General features: G+C 47.0%; 1 protein-coding gene across 2 annotated transcripts in view; it reads left to right on the top strand.

The window, feature by feature from the left end:
- LOC121543412 (voltage-dependent calcium channel subunit alpha-2/delta-1) overlaps positions 1-23,089 on the top strand; it is a 194,254-nt gene that overhangs the window by 77,527 nt on the left and 93,638 nt on the right. For both annotated transcript variants that reach the window (XM_041853259.2, XM_041853257.2), the window contains exons 4-6: positions 2,446-2,505; positions 6,514-6,549; positions 7,442-7,574. In XM_041853259.2, the coding sequence (XP_041709193.1) occupies positions 2,446-2,505; positions 6,514-6,549; positions 7,442-7,574 (229 nt within the window). The remainder of the gene's footprint in view (positions 1-2,445; positions 2,506-6,513; positions 6,550-7,441; positions 7,575-23,089) is intronic.

Raw genomic sequence — 23,089 nt, 5'->3', positions numbered from 1 at the left:
TCAAAGTTTTTTCTGTGATCGAATCAACATTATATCAGCCCCTTTTCAATGCAACAAACCAAAACAAATCTTACTTTGCAAGATTGAGTCTGTGATTTTGTTGTAGGCAGAGCCAGAGCGTAACGGAGTAGAATTCTATTGGCAGGGGTAGCCCACTAGTGGTCTTTCAATCCCCTGTGAGTGAATGCGCTTTTCAGATCAGTTCAGTTCAGATCAGAGCGCAGAGCCGCGCGTGTGCACATTTGATGATATTCTTTGCTAGTTAGCGAGTTATTAGCCCAGTTATAGATAATTCTAGGTCAACAATGGGGAGTAACTACTTCCTACAAGAGCACAAAACATGTATGCTACATTTCAAGCTGTCTTTGAAAAGCCAGTCAGGTAAAAACCTTATGTCTAAATTAAAGGTGCAGTGTTGTTGTATTTTGAGACAGGCTTGAATATGCAAATAAGCCAATAGGCAGAGGGATAGCCTATATCATCTAATTCTCTGTATGGTAATAATAATTATTTGCATTTATATAAAGTGGTTTCTTGCATCATACAACACAATACAACGCAATTTACAGTCACCTATTTGGCCCATGGTGTTACAGACCAAGTAAAACATTGTGAATGAATGTCAAGCCCTTCATAATGTAATAACTTTTTAAAAGTCTCATGCAATGTAGGCCTGCATTAAACACCACATATAGGCTACTGTAGGCTATATCATAGAAATCAAACGCGCGCCGGAAGTTTGTTCTAAAGTAAGGACAAAGCTCAATGTTTTCATTTTTATGTTTGATCTTCTGAGAAATGATATTAAGTTGCACAAAATTCTCACAACGTTCAAGTTTCTGCTCACAAGACCCAAGATTTGCTCAGTGCCCCCCAAAATGTGAGGTAACATTGCACTTCACCCTAAAAATTTTAGCCCTCCATCTATACTCCATCTCTGTCATAATGCTGTTGGTCTTAGCTTTGATAGGGTCTGCAGGCCCACACAGCTACAAGAAGCTCAGGGGAAGATGCAAGCTAATAACGCTAGCAGCGCTAAACACATTAGCTTTAGATAATAATATAAATAATATGCCATTTAGCAGACGCTTTTATCCAAAGCGACATACAGTTATGCGTACATACATTTTTGTGTATGGGTGGTCCCGGGGATCGAACCCACTACCTTGGCGTTACAAGCGCCGTGCTCTACCAGCTGAGCTACAGAGGACCACGATCAGTGTTAGCCTCCTCAATTTATTCAGCGACGGACAGAAAAAAGAAGGTGCTTGCAAAGCACTCTGGCAGGCAGTATGCGTTGGGGGTTCATTAGCTTTGATTAAGCATAATCACATTAATTATGCACTTGTGATATCATTGTATAGAGGAGATTATATAATGCTAACACAGTCCTCTCATTGTAGCCAAATGGGGAGACTAGGCGATAGCGTGTGGTAGCATGCAGCTCACCCAGCCTGCAGCAATAGCGTGGCACAGAAAGGCAGCATAAGCTCAGTGCGTTTGGCTTTGGGATTCCGGGATGCAGGCCGTGTGGTTTGCTGAGCCAAAGAAAAGGGGACACTTGGCCTGCAGATCCGAGTTCTGATAGATACAGCACTTAAGCACAAACTGCCATTTTGAAGATTGTAAGATCTCTGCACCCTGTGATTCACCCTCAAAGGAAGCTCTTTGTTTCGTTTTTCTTTGTTTGATTTTCTTGGTACTATCTCATCTGGTTTCATTTTTACCCCCCACTTCGCCTTTCTTCAATTAATTTACAATTAATTTTCCATCTTATTTAAATTCTGGGTGATGCGAATAACTCCCTTTTTTGCAGTAGTAATAGCTAGTGACTGGAATTGGATTCCATATTTTCCCAGGGGAAATTACTGTTACAGTGGGTTTCTAGACCAGGTTGAGATGAAAAGATGATCCTCATTAGAAACCCATTAACCTAGTCATCAGGGCCAGATCTGGGTCAAGATGGAGTGTGTGTGTGGGGGGGTGGGGGGATCTAATTTGAGCACAATGACGTCTTATACTGTGACACCCCCAGCCTCGTTTCACACCTGGGGGTGTCGAGTGAAAATATGTTTGTTTAGATTTTCAGTCTAAAAGCACTTCCTGTGTTGACAGCCTTACTAGTGGTTGTAGAAGTAGAGCCAGTTGTTTGAATTAGCCATGATAAGGTGAGCTGAGGTGTGAAATATATCGTTAGTATATGTTGTGTACGGTGGAGTATGGTGGCTTTTATGCTCTTAACACTTTCATGGCCGTGATTAATGTTATTGAACATTCGTACCATTCTCTATCTCGCTCTGTCTCTATCTCTCTTTCTCTTTTTCTCTCTCTTTCTCTCTCTCCCTCTTTCTCTCTCTATGCTTGCCACAAGCACTATATCGACTCCTTAATTGAAATGAAAGGTGTTAAAATTCAAACTCTCTTTCTCTGTTTTTTTTTCTCCAGACACTGGCATCCGCTGCAGAGGATTTTCAGATGCGGCATCGGTGGAAGAACGATCCTGAGGTGAGTGAGTGGTTGTGTAGATCAACATTATTACCATCTTCTCATATAATGTCCTCATTATCTCTGGATACATTACCTACAGAAGCCTTGAACTCTATAAGAAGAGATAGATTTCATTCACGATCATATATTATTGTTTTATTTGCCAGCAGCATACCACCCTGCATCCCACTGCTGGCTTGCCTCTGAAGCTAAGCAGGGTTGGTCCTGGTCAGTCCCTGAATGGGAGACCAGATGCTGCTGGAAGTGGTGTTGGAGGGCCAGTAGAAGACACTCTTTCCTCTGGTCTAAGCCCTGTATAGGGTGCCGTCTTTCGGATGGGACGTTAAACGGGTGTCCTGACTCTCTGTGGTCACTAAAGATCCATGACACTTATCGTAGGAGTAGGGGTGTTAACCTGACTAATTTCCCAATCTGGCCCTCATACCGTCATGGCCACCTAATCATCCCCAGCTTCCAATTGGATCATTCATCCCTCTCCTCTCCCCTGTAACTATTCCCCAGGTCGTTGCTGTAAATGAGAATGTGTTCTCAGTCAACTTACCTGGTAAAATAAAAAAACTGGATGGTCAATTTCGTATAAAATCTAATTAGATTGACAATAGAGTTTTAATAGCCTTCAATTAAATAGAATTTCATTACATTGGGACACATTCAGAGCCACGCACACGCTGGGTCTTACTCTCTTAAATTCCCATTAAGGCAGTATACAGTACATTCGGAAAGTATTCAGACCCATTCCCTTTTTCCACATTTTCTTGCATTACAGCCTTATTCTAAAAAATTTCCTCATCAATACCCCATAATGACAAAGCGAAAACAGGTTTTTATAAATATTTGCAAATGTATTAAAAATTAAAAACAGAAATACCTTATATACATAAGTATTCAAACCCTTTGCTATGACACTCGAAATTGAGCTCAGGTGCATCCTGTTTCCATTGATCATCCTTGAGATGTTTCTACAACTTGATTGGAGTCCACCTGTGGTAAATTCAATTGATTGGACATGATTTGGAAAGGCACACACCTGTCTATATAAGGTCCCACAGTTGACAGTGCATGTCAGAGCAAAAACCAAGCCATGAGGTCAAAGGAATTGTCTGTACAGATCGATCCTTGATGAAAACCTGCTCCAGAGCGCTCAGGACCTCAGACTGGGGCGAAGGTTCACCTTCCAACAGGACAACGACCCTAAGCTCACAGCCAAGACAACGCAGGAGTGGCTTCGGGACAAGTCTCTGAATGTCCTTGAGTGGCCCAGCCAGAGCCCGGACTTGAACCCGATCAAACATCTCTGGAGAAACCTGAAAATGGCTGTGCAACGACGCTCCCCATCCAACCTGACAGAGCTTGAGAGGATCTGCAGAGAATAAAATACAGGTGTGCCAAGCTTGTAGCGTCATACCCAGGAAGTTTCGAGGCTGTAATCACTGCCAAAGGTGCTTCAACAAAGTACTGAGTAAAGAGTCTGAATACCTATTTAAATGTGATATTTCAGCTTTTTATTTTTTATTAATGTGCAAACATTTCGAAAAACCTGTTTTTGCTTTGTCATTATGGGGTATTGCGTGTAGATTGATGAGGGAAAAAATACAATTTAATCCATTTTAGAATAAGGCTGTAACGTAACAAAATGTGGAAAAAGCGAAGGGGTCTGAATACTTTACGAATGCACTGTATATGAACATCATTCAAATAACCTTATCTTTTCTTTTCTTCTACTTGAACTCAATCCACATTGGACACATTTCTCTACTGAGCAGCCTGTCTCTGCACTTGATTAGTAGACCTCATCATGAATTATGATGCAATTCCTCAACTCCCCATGTTCAAACATTATTTTTCTAATGAATTCAAATAGTTAATTTACTTCTCCTACTTATTAAAGCCTCTCACTTTCGGCAGCCATATTGAAAATTACAAATTACTTGCTAATATATATATTTTTTTACTGCCTCTATGTGGGAGAACTCCATTGCCTCCTACTAGCCTATTAGCTTCAAACTAACTGGGACAGAGTCATGATAACCACCTCCGATACTCCTTTTAATGATTTTTCTCCATTAAAAGTTTCTTATCAGTCTGATTCCTACACACTCCCTTGCTCCCAGGAGACGGGAAGTGTGTGTGTGCGTCATCTGTGTACGTACGTGTGCACATGCGTGTGTGTGGGACAAAGTAGGAACGTGTTTGGAACAAAGTATTATCCGCTTTATACTGCCGTTGTGTACTTCTTTGAGGCTTGGGATTTGTGACTGGATGGAGATGCTTGGCTAGCTTGGATAATTATCCCTTGGTGAAGAGTCGTTAGTGTGAACAGTCCAGCGTTTTCTGTAACTGACGAGCAGATATTAGCGCACTTGTTAGTCTTAGCCAATTAAGCCTGCACCGATGAAAGGACTCGGAGGTTGTCTTTTTCAGACTGTTTATGTTGAGCTAGCTAATTGAACCCAAGTGTGCGCGTGTTCCAGGCAACGACAAACGAGGCTGAATGTAGTTCAGAAAATGGAGGCTTTTCCCCTTTTTCTCTATTCATTTCAGTTTCTCAAACCTCTGGCTTTCTCGGGCAATGATGTGTGTCATGAGCAGTGTCTTTGCTCCATGTGGCTCTTGCACGCGCTCAGTGAAAGCATTAGGTGGAGAGCTCTCTGGTCCAGTCTGTCTCCAGACAGCTGTGGAGTGTCTACAGTCCGTTCCTCACCCCCTCGTCTCCCCTTCTTCTCAACACTCTGGCCGACATTGCGGTTACAGCGGTTACAGCGTAGTCCTCCATGAACCGGCCCATGTCCTCGCTGGTGCGTGAGTGCGTGTGTGTATGCATTTGTGTGTACGCGCGTGTGTGTGTACACAACCTGGTGTGGGAGATCAAATACATTTCTGTATGAAAGCCCAGAAGATGCCTTCCCTCCCTCAGGAGTTACATCACTTAAAACATTTACCCCAGCACTCTACAAAAAAAAAGCCTCTGTGTGTGTGAAACCCGCTTAACACACATTCACATGCATGCACGTAGAACACACACACTCACACACACACAAACAAACAAAAAAACACACACACTTAAGGAGGTGGTGAGTGTAGCCACAGCGCTTCAAAGCTAACATGAAGAGACCTCCTCATGATGGCTGTCAGGTCATCTTAATGTTGTGGAGCACCTTGTGAGGCGACACTCACACTAGGGTCCACACTGTCTCACCCCTCAGGGATCTGAGTATGTGAGAGATACAGTAGAAACAAATATAGACAGAGTGAGTGTTTGTGTGTGAGCTTGTGTGTCAGTGCTCTGCAAGGACTGCAGCCTGTCTCTCGGGAGGTGAGCAGATGCTGGAGCACCGCTGTCAGTAGTGTCTATCGCTAACACCTAGCTCATCGCTAAATGCCTGGCGCTAACTATCGAGCCTCACACCACCAGCAGGTCACAGGTGGGGGAACCGGCCTGGGTTTTATGTAGCTTTATCCCCATGCTGCAGCGCTGGGGGTGGCAGGCAGGTGGTGCTAACCAGTGAACCGGCTCCATGTCCCTAAGGCGTCCATCTGTCAGCTAGGCTGGCTAGGCTAGCTGGTTAGTGCCTGGCTTGCTCGTGCTCTGACAGGAAGCTCGCATAGCGGGTGAAAGTGAGAGTTGGCTACAACACTACTGATGCTTTTGTGTCAAGCAGATGCATACATACACACACACACACACACCACACATATACACACACACACACATATTAGGTGAATACAGACACAGTTAGGCGTGTGAGACACACACACACATAGACATACACAGAGAGTGAAAAAGTGCTTGAATTCACGAAATAAGAAAAAGATTACAACCACACTGAAGAATGGAAAACAAAATGAAATAGGAACACCGTTACCACACGGCTCTAACACTGTCTGAAAACTTTACACATGCTGTGTTTATAAAAAGAAGAAATCTGTGTTTTTCATCTTTCTATTTCTCTCTCTCTCTCTCTCTCTCTCTCTCTCTCTCTCTTCCCTCCCGCACTTTCTCCATAGCCGGATGACATTCATTACTACTATGCCAAAGAAAACGTGAGTACATTTCTAATGTTTCTTTCTCCATGTATAATATGTGTTGTGAAGAGACGTGATCTGAGTTATATCGAGTCTGTATATTCAACAAAATCCCACCTGCGCCTTCAGTCTTTGTAGCCATGGTTACTAAGCCTGTTGTAAAGGTTATTGATAGCCTTAAAGGATCCCCCCCACATCCCCCAGCTGTATCCCAGGCTCTAGGGCCCAGAAAAGACACAAAGAAGTTGCTATGCTAGGCTTAGTGTGTGTTTTTGTTTGCATGTGCGTGTATGCGTGCATATTCAAATGAACGTGCATACATGTTATGTCTAGTGTGTGTGTGTGTGTGTGTGTGTGTGTGTGTGTGTGTGTGTGTGTGTGTGTGTGTGTGTGTGTGTGTGTGTGTGTGTGTGTGTGTGTGTGTGTGTGTGTGTGTGTGTGTGTGTGTGTGTGTGCGTGTGTGAGGGGTTATCTCAAGAACACGTATCTGTGCCTGTGATATTGTCTGCATCCCTTGGCCTCCGAAGTCATCTGTCTGATTTGATACTGGGGGATCAGACAGTAATTCCCTTCCACAGGGGATGGGGTGATAGAACACTGGCAGGCACACACCTCTCTTGAACAACTAATGTCATTCTGGCTTTGACGGGCCAAGACACAGAAGATCAGTACTGTTAGGCATCTGAATATACTGCAATATTATTCACAGCAACAGATGATGGAGCAAGCGCCACACAAATACAGACACACACATGTATTATCATACAACGCACCATAATGCAATGCGACAGACAGACAAACACACACAATACTTTGTATTCACCAAATCCATGCAGTATACATTAACTCTCCATTGACCTCCATTTTGCATCAATAGTATCACATGTCCCTTTGTCTTTTTCCCTTATAGCTGGACTCAAATGATACAGAGGTCAAGAAGCCAAACCGGCTTTATCCAGAGTTTAAGGAAGACGAGCAATTTAGACGACTCATCTCCTACAACACCACGGCAGTCCACATACCCACAGACATATACGAGGGCTGTAAGTACACACACACACACACACCAGTGGCGGTCAGTGCCGTTTATGATGAGGGAGGACGATTTTTCATGGCTTTATTTCTATTACGAGCACATCGGATGACTCTCATTCGATTCACCCAGTTCAATGTAACAGCGATAGGTTTAGGCTACTACATGATACTTGAATTTTCCCTATTCCCATCATGAGGTTGCTACAACCTAGCCTATGAATTAAAGTTTACAACGTAGGTGCACACAGGTCGAGAGACAAATTTGAGGTGACAGACAGATATAGGGTGTAATCATTAGTCCAACAGTTGCAAACAAGAGTTTCTATTGGACAAATTCAGGTATGTTTATCCCTGTTTTGTTCCGTTTGCTTCCGTTTAAGAAACATTTTTCCACAGAATCGACGGAATGAATACACCCCTGATCACGCGTAAACACAGTTCACTTTCATAGCAGCCACGTTGAATTCCTTCTTGCATCTATGCGCTCTCCTCCTCTCACCTCTTCCCTTTGTTTGTGGACTTCCATGCACAACACATTAGCTGTATGTGACCAGGCGAAAAAAACTTTCCAAGCCAAACCGCTACGTTGTCAGCATAGCTAATAGAACTAACACGTTACAATCATGCAGTAACGTTACAGTAATTCAGTCAGTAAGCAGTTACACCGGCAGGCCATGGTGGCAATAAATTAGTAATACCAAAAGCTTACCTTGACTTGGAAGAGTTCCAGTCTTGTGTTGGAAAGTCATAGCCAGCTAGCTAACATAGCATTCCTCTGTTTGAGCAGAGTGTTTCAGTAGACTAAACTAGATAGCTGCATTTGCTAGCTAAGTAAGTGAAACTAAGCTAAGTTGCTTCTCCTTCATTTTGGAAGAAATTAATTTGTTCAAAACTGTTCAACTATTGTCTTTCTCTCACTTTGAGTCAACTACTCACCACATTTTATACACTGCAGTGCTAGCTAGCTGTAGCTTATGCTTTCAGTACAAGATTAATTATCTGATCCTTTGATTAGGTGGACAATATGTCAGTTCATGCTGCAAGAGCTCTGATAGGCTGGAGGACATCCTCCGGAAGTTGTCATAATTATTGTGTAAGTCTATGGATGGGGGTGAGAACCATGAGCCTACTAGGTTTTGTATTGAAGTCAATGTACCCAGAGGAGGACAGAAGCTGGCTGTCCTCCAGCTACACAATGGTGCTACCCTACAGAGTGCTGTTGAGGCTACTGTAGACCTTCTTTGCAAAATAGTGTGTTTTAATCAGTTATTTGGTGACGTGATTATATTTAGAATAGTTTTATCTAAAAAGGATACATTTTTAAATGTTTTACCATTTTTATTTTTATGAAATTCACTGAGGAGGATGATCCTCCCCTTCCTCCACTGAAGAGCCTCCACTGACACACACGCACACACACACACACACACACACACACACATAGCATTGTACAATATTTAAAGCATGTTTCCATGACATTTCGGTCAGTCAGGTTCTCAGAATGTGTGTAGTAGTCAGCTGACGGTCCGGCCAATGCTTGCAGGCTAAATTTAGCCCTCCCTAGCCCAACTAATGGGCAGCAGACCTGGCCTCCAAGTCACCCCTGTCACCAGCTGCTCCTCACTCTCCCACCCCCAAACCCATGGGAAAATCACACTGAATGTCAATGAAACCGCCATGTTTTTTTTTTCTCACACAAGCGGCTGGAGTGGGAAGGTTGTGTAGATACTTTCTGGGTCTTTCTCTAGTCTTAATCTTGCTCTGTCATGCTCTTCTTTAATGATTGTCTGATCCGCCCTCGGCTCGGTCTGTCAGTCTTACCGCCCTCAGCTCGGTCTGTCACTCCTCTTACCACCCTCAGCTCGGTCTGTCACTCTTACCGCCCTCAGCTCGGTCTGTCACTCTTACCTCCCTCAGCTCGGTCTGTCACTCTTACCGCCCTCAGCTCGGTCTGTCACTCCTCTTACCTCCCTCAGCTTGGTCTGTCACTCTTACCTCCCTCAGCTCTGTCTGTCACTCTTACCGCCCTCAGCTCGGTCTGTCACTCTTACCTCCCTCAGCTCGGTCTGTCACTCCTCTTACCTCCCTCGGCTCGGTCTGTCACTCTTACCTCCCTCGGCTCGGTCTGTCACTCCTCTTACCTCCCTCGGCTCGGTCTGTCACTCTTACCTCCCTCGGCTCGGTCTGTCACTCCTCTTACCTCCCTCGGCTCGGTCTGTCACTCTTACCTCCCTCAGCTCGGTCTGTCACTCTTACCTCCCTCAGCTCGGTCTGTCACTCCTCTTACCTCCCTCAGCTCGGTCTGTCACTCTTACCTCCCTCAGCTCGGTCTGTCACTCTTACCTCCCTCAGCTCGATCTGTGACTCCTCTTACCTCCCTCGGCTCGATCTGTCACTCTTACCTCCCTTGGCTCGGCTGTCACTCCTCTTACCTCCCTCAGCTCGGTCTGTCACTCTTACATCCCTCAGCTCGGTCTGTCACTCTTACCACCCTCAGCTCGGTCTGTCACTCTTACCTCCCTTGGCTCGGTCTGTCACTCTTACCTCCCTCGGCTCGGTCTGTCACTCCTCTTACCTCCCTCGGCTCGGTCTGTCACACTTACCTCCCTCAGCTCGGTCTGTCACTCTTACCACCCTCAGCTCGGTCTGTCACTCTTACCTCCCTCAGCTCGGTCTGTCACTACTTTTACCACCCTCAGCTCGGTCTGTCACTCCTTTTGCCTCCCTCAGCTCAGTCTGTCACTCCTCTTACCTCCCTCAGCTCGGTCTGTCACTCTTACCTCCCTCAGCTCGGTCTGTCACTCCTCTTACCTCCCTCGGCTCGGTCTGTCACTCTTACCTACCTTGGCTCGGCTGTCACTCCTCTTACCTCCCTCAGCTCGGTCTGTCACTCTTACATCCCTCAGCTCGGTCTGTCACTCTTACCACCCTCAGCTCGGTCTGTCACACTTACCTCCCTCGGCTCGGTCTGTCACTCCTCTTACCTCCCTCGGCTTGGTCTGTCACTCTTACTTCCCTCGCTCGGTCTGTCACTCTTACCACCCTCAGCTCGGTCTGTCACTCCTCTTACCTCTCTCGGCTCGGTCTGTCACTCTTACCTCCCTCAGCTTGGTCTGTCACTCTTACCTCCCTCAGCTCGGTCTGTCACTCCTTCCTCCCTCAGCTCGGTCTGTCACTCTTACCTTCCTCGGCTCGGTCTGTCACTCCTCTTACCTCCCTCGGCTCGGTCTGTCACTCTTACCTCCCTCAGCTCGGTCTGTCACTCTTACCTCCCTCGGCTCGGTCTGTCACTCCTCTTACCTCCCTCGGCTCAGTCTGTCACTCTTACCTCCCTCGGCTCGGTCTGTCACTCCTCTTACCTCCCTCGGCTCGGTCTGTCACTCTTACCTCCCTCAGCTCGGTCTGTCACTCTTACCACCCTCAGCTCGGTCTGTCACTCTTACCTCCCTCAGCTCGGTCTGTCACTCTTACCTCCCTCGGCTCGGTCTGTCACTCCTCTTACCTCCCTCGGCTAGGTCTGTCACTCTTACCTCCCTCAGCTCGGTCTGTCACTCTTACCTCCCTCGGCTCGGTCTGTCACTCTTACCTCCCTCGGCTCGGTCTGTCACTCCTCTTACCTCCATCGGCACGGTCTGTCACTCTTACCTCCCTCAGCTCGGTCTGTCACTCTTACCACCCTCAGCTCGGTCTGTCACTCTTACCTCCCTCAGCTCGGTCTGTCACTCTTACCACCCTCAGCTCGGTCTGTCACTCTTACCACCCTCAGCTCGGTCTGTCACTCTTACCTCCCTTGGCTCGGTCTGTCACTCTTACCTCCCTCGGCTCGGTCTGTCACTCCTCTTACCTCCCTCGGCTCGGTCTGTCACACTTACCTCCCTCAGCTCGGTCTGTCACTCTTACCACCCTCAGCTCGGTCTGTCACTCTTACCTCCCTCAGCTCGGTCTGTCACTACTTTTACCACCCTCAGCTCGGTCTGTCACTCCTTTTGCCTCCCTCAGCTCAGTCTGTCACTCCTCTTACCTCCCTCAGCTCGGTCTGTCACTCTTACCTCCCCTCAGCTCGGTCTGTCACTCTTACCTCCCTCAGCTCGGTCTGTCACTCCTCTTACCTCCCTCGGCTCGGTCTGTCACTCTTCACCTACCTTGGCTCGGCTGTCACTCCTCTTACCTCCCTCAGCTCGGTCTGTCACTCTTACATCCCTCAGCTCGGTCTGTCACTCTTACCACCCTCAGCTCGGTCTGTCACACTTACCTCCCCTCGGCTCGGTCTGTCACTCCTCTTACCTCCCTCGGCTTGGTCTGTCACTCTTACCTCCCTCAGCTCGGTCTGTCACTCTTACCTCCCCTCGGCTCGGTCTGTCACTCCTCTTACCTCCCTCGCTCAGTCTGTCACTCTTACCTCCCTCGGCTCGGTCTGTCACTCCTCTTACCTCCCTCGGCTCGGTCTGTCACTCTTACCTCCCTCAGCTCGGTCTGTCACTCTTACCACCCTCAGCTCGGTCTGTCACTCTTACCTCCCTCAGCTCGGTCTGTCACTCTTACCTCCCTCGGCTCGGTCTGTCACTCCTCTTACCTCCCTCGGCTAGGTCAGTCACTCTTACCTCCCTCAGCTCGGTCTGTCACTCTTACCTCCCTCGGCTCGGTCTGTCACTCTTACCTCCCTCGGCTCGGTCTGTCACTCCTCTTACCTCCATCGGCACGGTCTGTCACTCTTACCTCCCTCAGCTCGGTCTGTCACTCTTACCACCCTCAGCTCGGTCTGTCACTCTTACCTCCCTCAGCTCGGTCTGTCACTCTTACCACCCTCAGCTCGGTCTGTCACTCTTACCTCCCTTGGCTCGGTCTGTCACTCTTACCTCCCTCGGCTCGGTCTGTCACTCCTCTTACCTCCCTCGGCTCGGTCTGTCACACTTACCTCCCTCAGCTCGGTCTGTCACTCTTACCACCCTCAGCTCGGTCTGTCACTCTTACCTCCCTCAGCTCGGTCTGTCACTACTTTTACCACCCTCAGCTCGGTCTGTCACTCCTTTTGCCTCCCTCAGCTCAGTCTGTCACTCCTCTTACCTCCCTCAGCTCGGTCTGTCACTCTTACCTCCCTCAGCTCGGTCTGTCACTCTTACCTCCCTCAGCTCGGTCTGTCACTCCTCTTACCTCCCTCGGCTCGGTCTGTCACTCTTACCTACCTTGGCTCGGCTGTCACTCCTCTTACCTCCCTCAGCTCGGTCTGTCACTCTTACATCCCTCAGCTCGGTCTGTCACTCTTACCACCCTCAGCTCGGTCTGTCACACTTACCTCCCTCGGCTCGGTCTGTCACTCCTCTTACCTCCCTCGGCTTGGTCTGTCACTCTTACTTCCCTCGGCTCGGTCTGTCACTCTTACCTCCCTCGGCTCGGTCTGTCACTCCTCTTACCTCTCTCGGCTCGGTCTGTCACTCTTACCTCCCTCAGCTTGGTCTGTCACTCTTACCTCCCTCAGCTCGGTCTGTCACTCCTTCCTCCCTCAGCTCGGTCTGTCACTCTTACCTTCCTCGGCTCGGTCTGTCACTCCTCTTACCTCCCTCGGCTCGGTCTGTCACTCTTACCTCCCTCAGCTCGGTCTGTCACTCTTACCTCCCTCGGCTCGGTCTGTCACTCCTCTTACCTCCCTCGGCTCAGTCTGTCACTCTTACCTCCCTCGGCTCGGTCTGTCACTCCTCTTACCTCCCTCGGCTCGGTCTGTCACTCTTACCTCCCTCAGCTCGGTCTGTCACTCTTACCACCCTCAGCTCGGTCTGTCACTCTTACCTCCCTCAGCTCGGTCTGTCACTCTTACCTCCCTCGGCTCGGTCTGTCACTCCTCTTACCTCCCTCGGCTAGGTCTGTCACTCTTACCTCCCTCAGCTCGGTCTGTCACTCTTACCTCCCTCGGCTCGGTCTGTCACTCTTACCTCCCTCGGCTCGGTCTGTCACTCCTCTTACCTCCATCGGCACGGTCTGTCACTCTTACCTCCCTCAGCTCGGTCTGTCACTCTTACCACCCTCAGCTCGGTCTGTCACTCTTACCTCCCTCAGCTCGGTCTGTCACTCCTTTTACCACCCTCAGCTCGGTCTGTCACTCCTTTTACCTCCCTCGGCTCGGTCTGTCACTCTTACCTCCCTCAGCTCGGTCTGTCACTCTTACCACCCTCAGCATCGGTCTGTCACTCTTACCTCCCTCAGCTCGGTCTGTCACTCCTTTTACCACCCTCAGCTCGGTCTGTCACTCCTTTTGCCTCCCTCAGCTCAGTCTGTCACTCCTCTTACCTCCCTCAGCTCGGTTTGTCACTTTTACCTCCCTCAGCTCGGTCTGTCACTCTTACCTCCCTCAGCTCGGTCTGTCACTCCTCTTACCTCCCTCTGCTCGGTCTGTCACTCTTACCTCCCTTGGCTCGGCTGTCACTCCTCTTACCTCCCTCAGCTCGGTCTGTCACTCTTACATCCCTCAGCTCGGTCTGTCACTCTTACCACCCTCAGCTCGGTCTGTCACTCTTACCTCCCTTGGCTCGGCTGTCACTCCTCTTACCTCCCTCAGCTCGGTCTGTCACTCTTACCTCCCTCAGCTCGGTCTGTCACTCTTACCACCCTCAGCTCGGTCTGTCACTCTTACCTCCCTTGGCTCGGCTGTCACTCCTCTTACCTCCCTCAGCTCGGTCTGTCACTCTTACATCCCTCAGCTCGGTCTGTCACTCTTACATCCCTCAGCTCGGTCTGTCACTCTTACCTCCCTCAGCTCGGTCTGTCACTCCGTTTACCACCCTCAGCTCGGTCTGTTACTCCTCTTACCTCCCTCGGCTCGGTCTGTCACTTTTACCTCCCTCAGCTCGGTCTGTCACTCTTACATCCCTCAGCTCGGTCTGTCACTCTTACCACCCTCAGCTCGGTCTGTCACTCTTACCTCCCTTGGCTCGGCTGTCACTCCTCTTACCTCCCTCAGCTCGGTCTGTCACTCTTACATCCCTCAGCTCGGTCTGTCACTCTTACATCCCTCAGCTCGGTCTGTCACTCTTACATCCCTCAGCTCGGTCTGTCACTCTTACCTCCCTCAGCTCGGTCTGTCACTCCGTTTACCACCCTCAGCTCGGTCTGTTACTCCTCTTACCTCCCTCGGCTCGGTATGTCACTCTTACCTCCCTCGGCTCGGTCTGTCACTCTTACCTCCCTCAGCTCGGTCTGTCACTCTTACATCCCTCAGCTCGGTCTGTCACTTTTACCTCCCTCAGCTCGGTCTGTCACTCTTACCTCCCTCAGCTCGGTCTGTCACTCCGTTTACCACCCTCAGCTCGGTCTGTTACTCCTCTTACCTCCCTCGGCTCGGTATGTCACTCTTACCGCCCTCAGCTCGGTCTGTCACTCTTACCTCCCTCAGCTCGGTCTGTCACTCTTACCGCCCTCAGCTCGGTCTGTCACTCTTACCTCCCTCAGCTCGGTCTGTCACTTTTACCTCCCTCAACTCGGTCTGTCACTCCTCTTACCACCCTCTCTTTTTCTTTAACACTCACACTTTAACATCTTCTCTTTCATTGCTTGTCTGCCTCCTTTCGCTCTTTCTCTCCTCTTTCTGCTTTAATCTCATTCTCTTTTACAGTAGAAATGCTGGGCCTTGAGGGAACCCCCCTTCTAGCTAATGAGCAGTCATTTTGACTCCAACATTCTAACAGTGTAATTAATATATTTCATATATGCTATTGCAAAAATAATAATTTGGTTGTGTTTATGAAGGTCTATGGTAACATTAGAATACATTTTTTATTTTATTTCAATTAACACAATAGCATTTTCGTTAGTTTATGTGACTGTAGGCTATATGTAAAAACACCAAAAAAACATACAATTCTAATGTTCAATCAATTTTATTTGTGGAGTGCCTTTGTTACAACTATGAAACAGAAAGCTTATGTGTTGGAACAGGGTAACAGCTTCAAAATAGCAACAAAATAAAAAAAATAGCCCAACCACCAAGACACATGGGACAGTAAGACGCGGTCAAATGAAAAACACATCAGTATCCCAAACATCATTATAAGTGACAAGTGTGCTTGATAAACATTGAAAATCAGAACAAAAGCAATAATGCCATTATCATGAGTATAAGTGTGGATATGACACCAATCAAATATAGTCAATTATTTATACGTTGCAAATGTGTCTATTTCTTTGTCATCAAAATGGAGGTAACGCATGATCTCTCTGAAGCAATCCCGTGACATGGTTTCTCCAAAGAAAAGTATCCTATACATGTCTGACCAGAAGCTCTCCATATACACGCTCTTTCCACCGAATGCTCCACGGACATACAGGATTGAAATGAACACTTCCAGCTCAACAGCTGACAGATCCCAGGCAGTGTCTCCTTGCTCTGTGTTCATCTTACCCACAGTACAATCCCTGAATGATGTGGTGTGTCTGTGTCATATAAACAACGGAAGCTGGTGAGTGCATTGCTGATGTCGTTTTTTGCTTGAGATGTAGGGCCTGCTATCTCAGTGATGACATTTTGTGCCGATAATCAGCCCGTAGCATTGTCACCGGCTCGTTCTATTTAAATGGTGCCGTCTCTTCCTCTCTCCTGTCTCACTGTATCATTTGGTGGTGGCGTGGCCACCTGCTCAGTGAGCACCGTTCTGGCTTTTTTGTGCTTAGGCCTCGGAGGTGTAGGTTATTCAGTCTGAGGCTCAGAATCAGAAGAATAATCGGAGATGTCATGATTCATTTCTTCTCCACCAACTTAGTCGTTTTCATTCAGATCTTGTAGCACTGCTAACTTAGCATGTGCATCCATTCATCTTGGTCTTCTTGCCATTGGAAATTACGCACGCTCTGTGTACTCCAAGTAGGCCAGAGTAGACTGATAAGACTGCTAGGATTGGGTGGACTGATATAGGGTACATTCCATTTATTATTAGAATAGATCAATACAATAGAATGACCCGCCCTGTTCTTCATTCACAATTGGTGATTACATAATTATGCATCGTTCGCCTCCCCTCGTTCATCAACTCCCCCTTTCCCCCCCTTCTGTCAACGACAGTGTGTGATATAGACTTATTTAGGAAAAGACAAGGATGGAGGGGGGCATGACTTTAAAAATGGCAGAGTAATACATTTATTTTATTCCAAAGACGTCAAAATGACTGCTTTAAAGGTTCTAGTGTTAACACTCATCCTATCACATTTTTATATAATGCTTATTCTCACTCTTTCTGCTTTGCTTTTCTTCTTTTGAAACTATGACATCATCACACTATCATGTTATCTCAATATTTTTCTTCATCCTGTCCATGTCCATGCTGAGACACTAGGTGGTATAATGATGTTCTGCATGTCCATGCTGAGACACTAGGTGGTATAATGATGTTCTACATGTCCATGCTGAGACACTAGGTGGTATAATGATGTTCTCCATGTCCATGCTGAGACACTAGGTGGTATAATGATGTTCTACATGTCCATGCTGAGACACTAGGTGGTATAATGATGTTTTCCATGTCCATGCTGAGACACTAGGTGGTATAATGATGTTCTACATGTCCATGCTGAGACACTAGGTGGTATAATGATGTTCTAAATGTCCATGCTGAGACACTAGGTGGTATAATGATGTTCTACATGTCCATGCTGAGACACTAGGTGGTATAATGATGTTCTGCATGTCCATGCTGAGACACTAGGTGGTATAATGATGTTCTACATGTCCATGCTGAGACACTAGGTGGTATAATGATGTTCTGCATGTCCATGCTGAGACACTAGGTGGTATAATGATGTTCTGCATGTCCATGCTGAGACACTAGGTGGTATAATGATGTTCTACATGTCCATGCTGAGACACTAGATGGTATAATGATGTTCTACATGTCCATGCTGAGACACTAGGTGGTATAATGATGTTCTCCATGTCCATGCTGAGACACTAGGTGGTATAATGATGTTCTACATGTCCATGCTGAGACACTAGGTGGTATAATGATGTTCTGCATCTCCATGCTGAGACACTAGGTGGTATAATGATGTTCTACATGTCCATGCTGAGACACTAGGTGGTATAATGATGTTCTACATGTCCATGCTGAGACACTAGGTGGTATAATGATGTTCTACATGTCCATGCTGAGACACTAGGTGGTATAATGATGTTCTACATGTCCATGCTGAGACACTAGGTGGTATAATGATGTTCTGCATGTCCATGCTGAGACACTAGGTGGTATAATGATGTTCTGCATGTCCATGCTGAGACACTAGGTGGTATAATGATGTTCTGCATGTCCATGCTGAGACACTAGGTGGTATAATGATGTTCTCCATGTCCATGCTGAGACACTAGGTGGTATAATGATGTTCTACATGTCCATGCTGAGACACTAGGTGGTATAATGATGTTCTGCATGTCCATGCTGAGACACTAGGTGGTATAATGATGTTCTGCATGTCTTCACACTGAAGGGGATATGTGTTGATTCCCTCCTCTAACACTATGTGAATGTCCATATGTGGATACAACGTTTTTTAGTAGGGGACAACAGTGAAAACCGCTACAAACAGGGAACAGTGTGATCTATCATGATCTGTTCCCAGACCAGGGCTATTTCTGTAGGCTTTATTTGGATGTCACAACACTCATTGATCCAGACGCAGTTTCATTTCCGACAGGGTCGTCGTGTGAAAATGAACAGGAGGTGCGATTTGCGGGAATGATGATGGTGTTGATTGAGGTGATTTAGAAGGCCTCATTTTAGCAGTGGGTGGGTGGGTGTGTTGGGGGGGAGATGTGACATACATGTGTGTGTGTAGCAGATGTGACATACAGTTGAAGTCGGAAGTTTACATACACCTTAACCAAATACATTTAAACTCAGTTTTTCACAATTCCTGACATTTAATCCTAGTAAAGATGCCCTGGCTTAGGTCAGTTAGGATCACCACTTTATTTTAAGAATGCGAAATGTCAGAATAATAGTAGAGACAATTATTTATTTCAGCTTTTATTTATTTCATCACATTCCCAGTGGGTCAGAAGTTTACATACACTAAATTAGTATTTGGTACCATTGCCTTTCAATTGTTTAACTTGGGTCAAACGTTTTGGGTAGCCTTCCACAAGCTTCCCACTATAAGTTGGGTGAATTTTGGCCCATTCCTCCTGACAGAGCTGGTGTTACTGAGTCAGGTTTGTAGGCCTCCTTGCTCGCGCCCGCTTTTTCAGTTCTGCCCACACATTTTCTATAGGATTGAGGTCAGGGCTTTGTGATGGCCACTCCAATACCTTGACTTTGTTGTCCTTAAGCCATTTTGCCACAACTTTGGAAGTATGCTTGGGGTCATTGTCCATTTGGAAGACCCATTTGCGACCAAGCTTTAACTTCCTGACTGATGTCTTGAGATGTTGCTTCAATATATCCACATAATTTTCCTTCCTCATGATTCCATCTATTTTGTGAAGTACACCAGTCCCTCCTGCAGCAAAGCACCCCCACAGCATGAGGGTTCCACCCCTGTGCTTCACGGTTGGGATGGTGTTCTTCGGCTTGCAAGCCCCCCCTTTTTCCTCCAAACATAACGATGGTCATTATGGCCAAACAGTTCTATTTTTGTTTCATCAGACCACTCTCCAAAAAGTACGATCTTTGTCCCCATGTGCAGTTGCAAACCGTAGTCTGGCTTTTTTATGGCGGTTTTGGAACAGTGGCTTCTTCCTTGCTGAGCAGCCTTTCAGGTTATGTCGAAATAGGACTTGTATTACTGTGGATATAGATACTTTTGTAGCTGTTTCCTCCAGCATCTTCACAAGGTCCTTTGCTGTTGTTCTGGGATTGATTTGCACTTTTCGCACCAAAGTATGTTAATCTCTAGGAGACAGAACGCATCTCCTTCCTGAGCAGTATGACGGCTGCGTGGTCCCATGGTGTTTATACTTGCGTACTATTGTTTGTACAGATGAACGTAGTACCTTCAGGCATTTGGAAATTGCTCCCAAGGATGAACCAGACTTGTGGAGGTCTTGGCTGATTTCTTTTGATTTTCCCATGATGTCAAGCAAAGAGGCATTGAGTTTGAAGGTAGGCCTTGAAATACATCCACAGGTACACCTCCAATTGACTCAAATGATGTCAATTATTCTATTAGAAGCTTCTAAAGCCATGACATCATTTTATTGAATTTTCCAAGCTGTTTAAAGACACAGTCAACAGTGTATGTAAACTTCTGACCCACTTGAATTGTGATACAGTGAATTATAAGTGAAATAATCTGTCTGTAAACAATTGTTGGAAAAATTACTTGTGTCATGCACAAAATAGATGTCCTAACCGACTTGCCAAAACTATAGTTTGTTAACAAGACATTTGCGGAGTGGTTGAGAAACAAGTTTTAATGACGTCAACCTAAGTGTATGTAAACTTCCGACTTGGGAATGAGCAATGCTGAAGAGGGGAGGATGGGAGGGAGGGAGCAGGACAGGGCGGGGGAGGAGGTCCAGGAATGATTCATCCCTCTCTATTCCTTTCGCTCTGGTGCTCTCTCTCTCTCTCTCTCTCTCTCTCTCTCTCTCTCTCTCTCTCTCTCTCCTTTTCACTCACGCACACATTTTCTCTCTCTCTCTCTTTTTGTCTCTCTCTCTCTCTCTCACTTTCGCTCCGTGTGGCTGATGGTGGGATTTAGCGACGCACTCCACGGTCACAGCCCATCTGTTCCTTCCTCTTTTCATCCGATTGTTTATGGCTTCTGTGTTACTCATCCCTCTATCCCTCTACCTCTCCCTACATCCCTCTAGCCCTCCCTCCCTCTCTCCTAGGATGGACTACCACATCAATGCTACTTCAGCCGGCCGGTGCTGTCAGCGTTGCCATGGCGATGTGTGTGGGTGTGGGCGCCAGAGTGGGTTGGGTTGTGGTGTGGTGTGTGTGTGTGTGTAGATAGGAAGGGTGATAAGTTGATTACAGGACATTGTCTAGACTAGGCCAAGTGTCCTTGTTGGTTTTATGGCTGAATCGAGGTTTGATGAGGTGTCCCACCCTCCCTCTCTCTTTCAATCTCTCTTTCTCTCACATTCTCTATTCTATTTTCTATTTTTACCCATCTTTTCCTCCTTCGACGTTCACACTCCTCTCCTCTCCTCTCCTTTCTCTCTTTGCTTTGGTTTGTTCACTCTCTCCCTCCCCTCTCTCCCTCCCCTCTCTATCTCCCCTCTCTCTCTCTCGCCCTCTTCCCCATCTCCCCCTCTCTCCATTTCTTCCCTCTCTCCCCATCCTTCTCTCCCTCTCTATCTCCCCCTCTCTTTCCCTCTCTTCCTCCTCTCCCTCTCTGCTCTCTAGTTAAGTCTATTAATAGCAGGGTGTAGATACTGAGTGTCACTCGTCCACAGTGGGGCCTGCTGATTGGAGCCTTTCTCCCTGCTGATTTGGTGTGGGTGGGGAATAGGGGCTTGTTGTGTATTACAGATTGTGTGTGTGTGTGTGTGTGGAGGGTATGCCTATTGGTATGTGTTTGAGATTGAAATTGAGTGTTTGTGTGCACGAGATTGAAATAGTGTATGTGTGTGCATTTGCATCATGCAAGTGTGTGTGTTCTCACTCATTAGGGGGATTGACGTGTGGAGTATGATCGTTGGAGGCTCAGAGGGGAAATGGAACTCTGACTCGCCTGATGCCCGTTACCGTCAACGCTGTGTGTTACCTGTCAACTCCATACACACACTGGCCCAGACGAGCTCAGACACTCTGAGGGTGTGTGTGTGTGTGTCTTTATTAGGGTGTATGTATGAATATGCCAAAAAAAGTGTGTGTGTGTGTGCTTGCTTGTGCGTACAATCTGTGTGTGGTGAAGTCACTGTCCCTGTGGCGAAGCTCGTAGCTTACACATATATTTTTGCTCGATACATTGGGCCTGTCGTCTGTTAGGCTGGGAAAAACACATTGCTCTATCACTTTCTTTCTCTCCATATCTCTCCCTACCTTCTCTGTATCTATCAATATCTTGTCCTCCGTTCTCTGTACCTCTCCATATCTCTCCCTCCCTTCTCTGTATCTCTCCCTCCCTTCTCTGTATCTCTCCATATCTCTCCCTCCCTTCTCTGTATCTCTCCATATCTCTCCCTCCCTTCTCTGTATCTCTCCATATCTCTCCCTCCCTTCTCTGTATCTATCCATATCTCTCCCTCCCTTCTCTGTATCTATCCATATCTCTCCCTCCCTTCTCTGTATCTCTCCATATCTCTCCCTCCCTTCTCTGTATCTCTGAATATCTCTCCCTCCCTTCTCTGTATCTCTCCATATCTCTCCCTCCCTTCTCTGTATATATCCATATCTCTCCCTCCCTTCTCTGTATCTCTCCCTCCCTTCTCTGTATCTCACCATATATCTCCCTCCCTTCTCTGTATCTCTCCCTCCCTTCTCTGTATCTCTCCATATCTCTCCCTCCCTTCTCTGTATCTCTCCCTCCCTTCTCTGTATCTCTCCATATCTCTCCCTCCCTTCTCTGTATCTATCCATATCTCTCCCTCCCTTCTCTGTATCTCTCCATATCTCTCCCTCCCTTCTCTGTATCTCTCAATATCTCTCCCTCCCTTCTCTGTATCTATCCATATATCTCCCTCCCTTCTCTGTATCTATCCATCTTTGACACGATTGGCCCTCTGACTTACTGAACATTCTTCTTTTGGACATCTTTTGGTGTGTGTGTGGGAGAGAGAGAGAGTTAGTTAGTTAGTTAGACTGGTACACAGCACCAGAAAGGCCTGAGTACTAATTTGAGGTGATCTATTATCCCACAGGGAGGAACCACACAATCATAGGACTGTGACACACACACACAATCACAGACAGACAAGAACTCGTTCATGCTCTCATGCACACACACACACACACACACACACACACACACACACACACACACGCACGCACGCACACGCACACACACACGAGGCAAAGGGGTATTTGATCATCCCAAAGCCCTAACCCCCAAAGCCCTAACCCTTTGATGTGTTCATGTGAAATCCATGTGGTTTTTCCCCTAAGGGTCCCATCCCTTGGTTCTCTCCTCCTTTTCTATCACCTCTTCCCACCTCTCTTCCTCTCTTTTTCTTTATCAGTTTCTCTCTTTTGTCTTTTGATTATCCTCCTCCTTCCCTTCCTCCTATTTTGTGGTTTTCTCTGCTCTTTATTTTCTGTTGATTATGCCCAGGCTATTCTCTCAGTCTGTTGTTGTAGCTGGGCTGTGTTGAGAGAAAGCGCTGTGTCCAGGTTGATTGATGTGTCCCTGCGGCAACGCTGTTGTTGTGCCGCGACCCTGGTCGATTGGGAGGCGTGGCGGCCATTAGTGATTTAACACCACTCTGCCACACCCACACAAGCATGCAGACACACACACACACACACACACACATAGACATATTCATAGTTAGACACACACACTCTTCCCCTAAAACTAGACCTGACCAGGGCGTGCTTCACCGCGGTGATCCGTCCCACTCCTCCGTCTCCATCACAGCGACCTCGACCATCGCTGCGGT

The sequence above is a fragment of the Coregonus clupeaformis genome, chromosome 28 (genome assembly GCF_020615455.1).
Source record: "Coregonus clupeaformis isolate EN_2021a chromosome 28, ASM2061545v1, whole genome shotgun sequence".
Taxonomy (NCBI): domain Eukaryota; kingdom Metazoa; phylum Chordata; class Actinopteri; order Salmoniformes; family Salmonidae; genus Coregonus; species Coregonus clupeaformis.
Note: the sequence above shows the minus strand (reverse complement) of the source record. Positions and strands in the feature narration are given on the sequence as shown.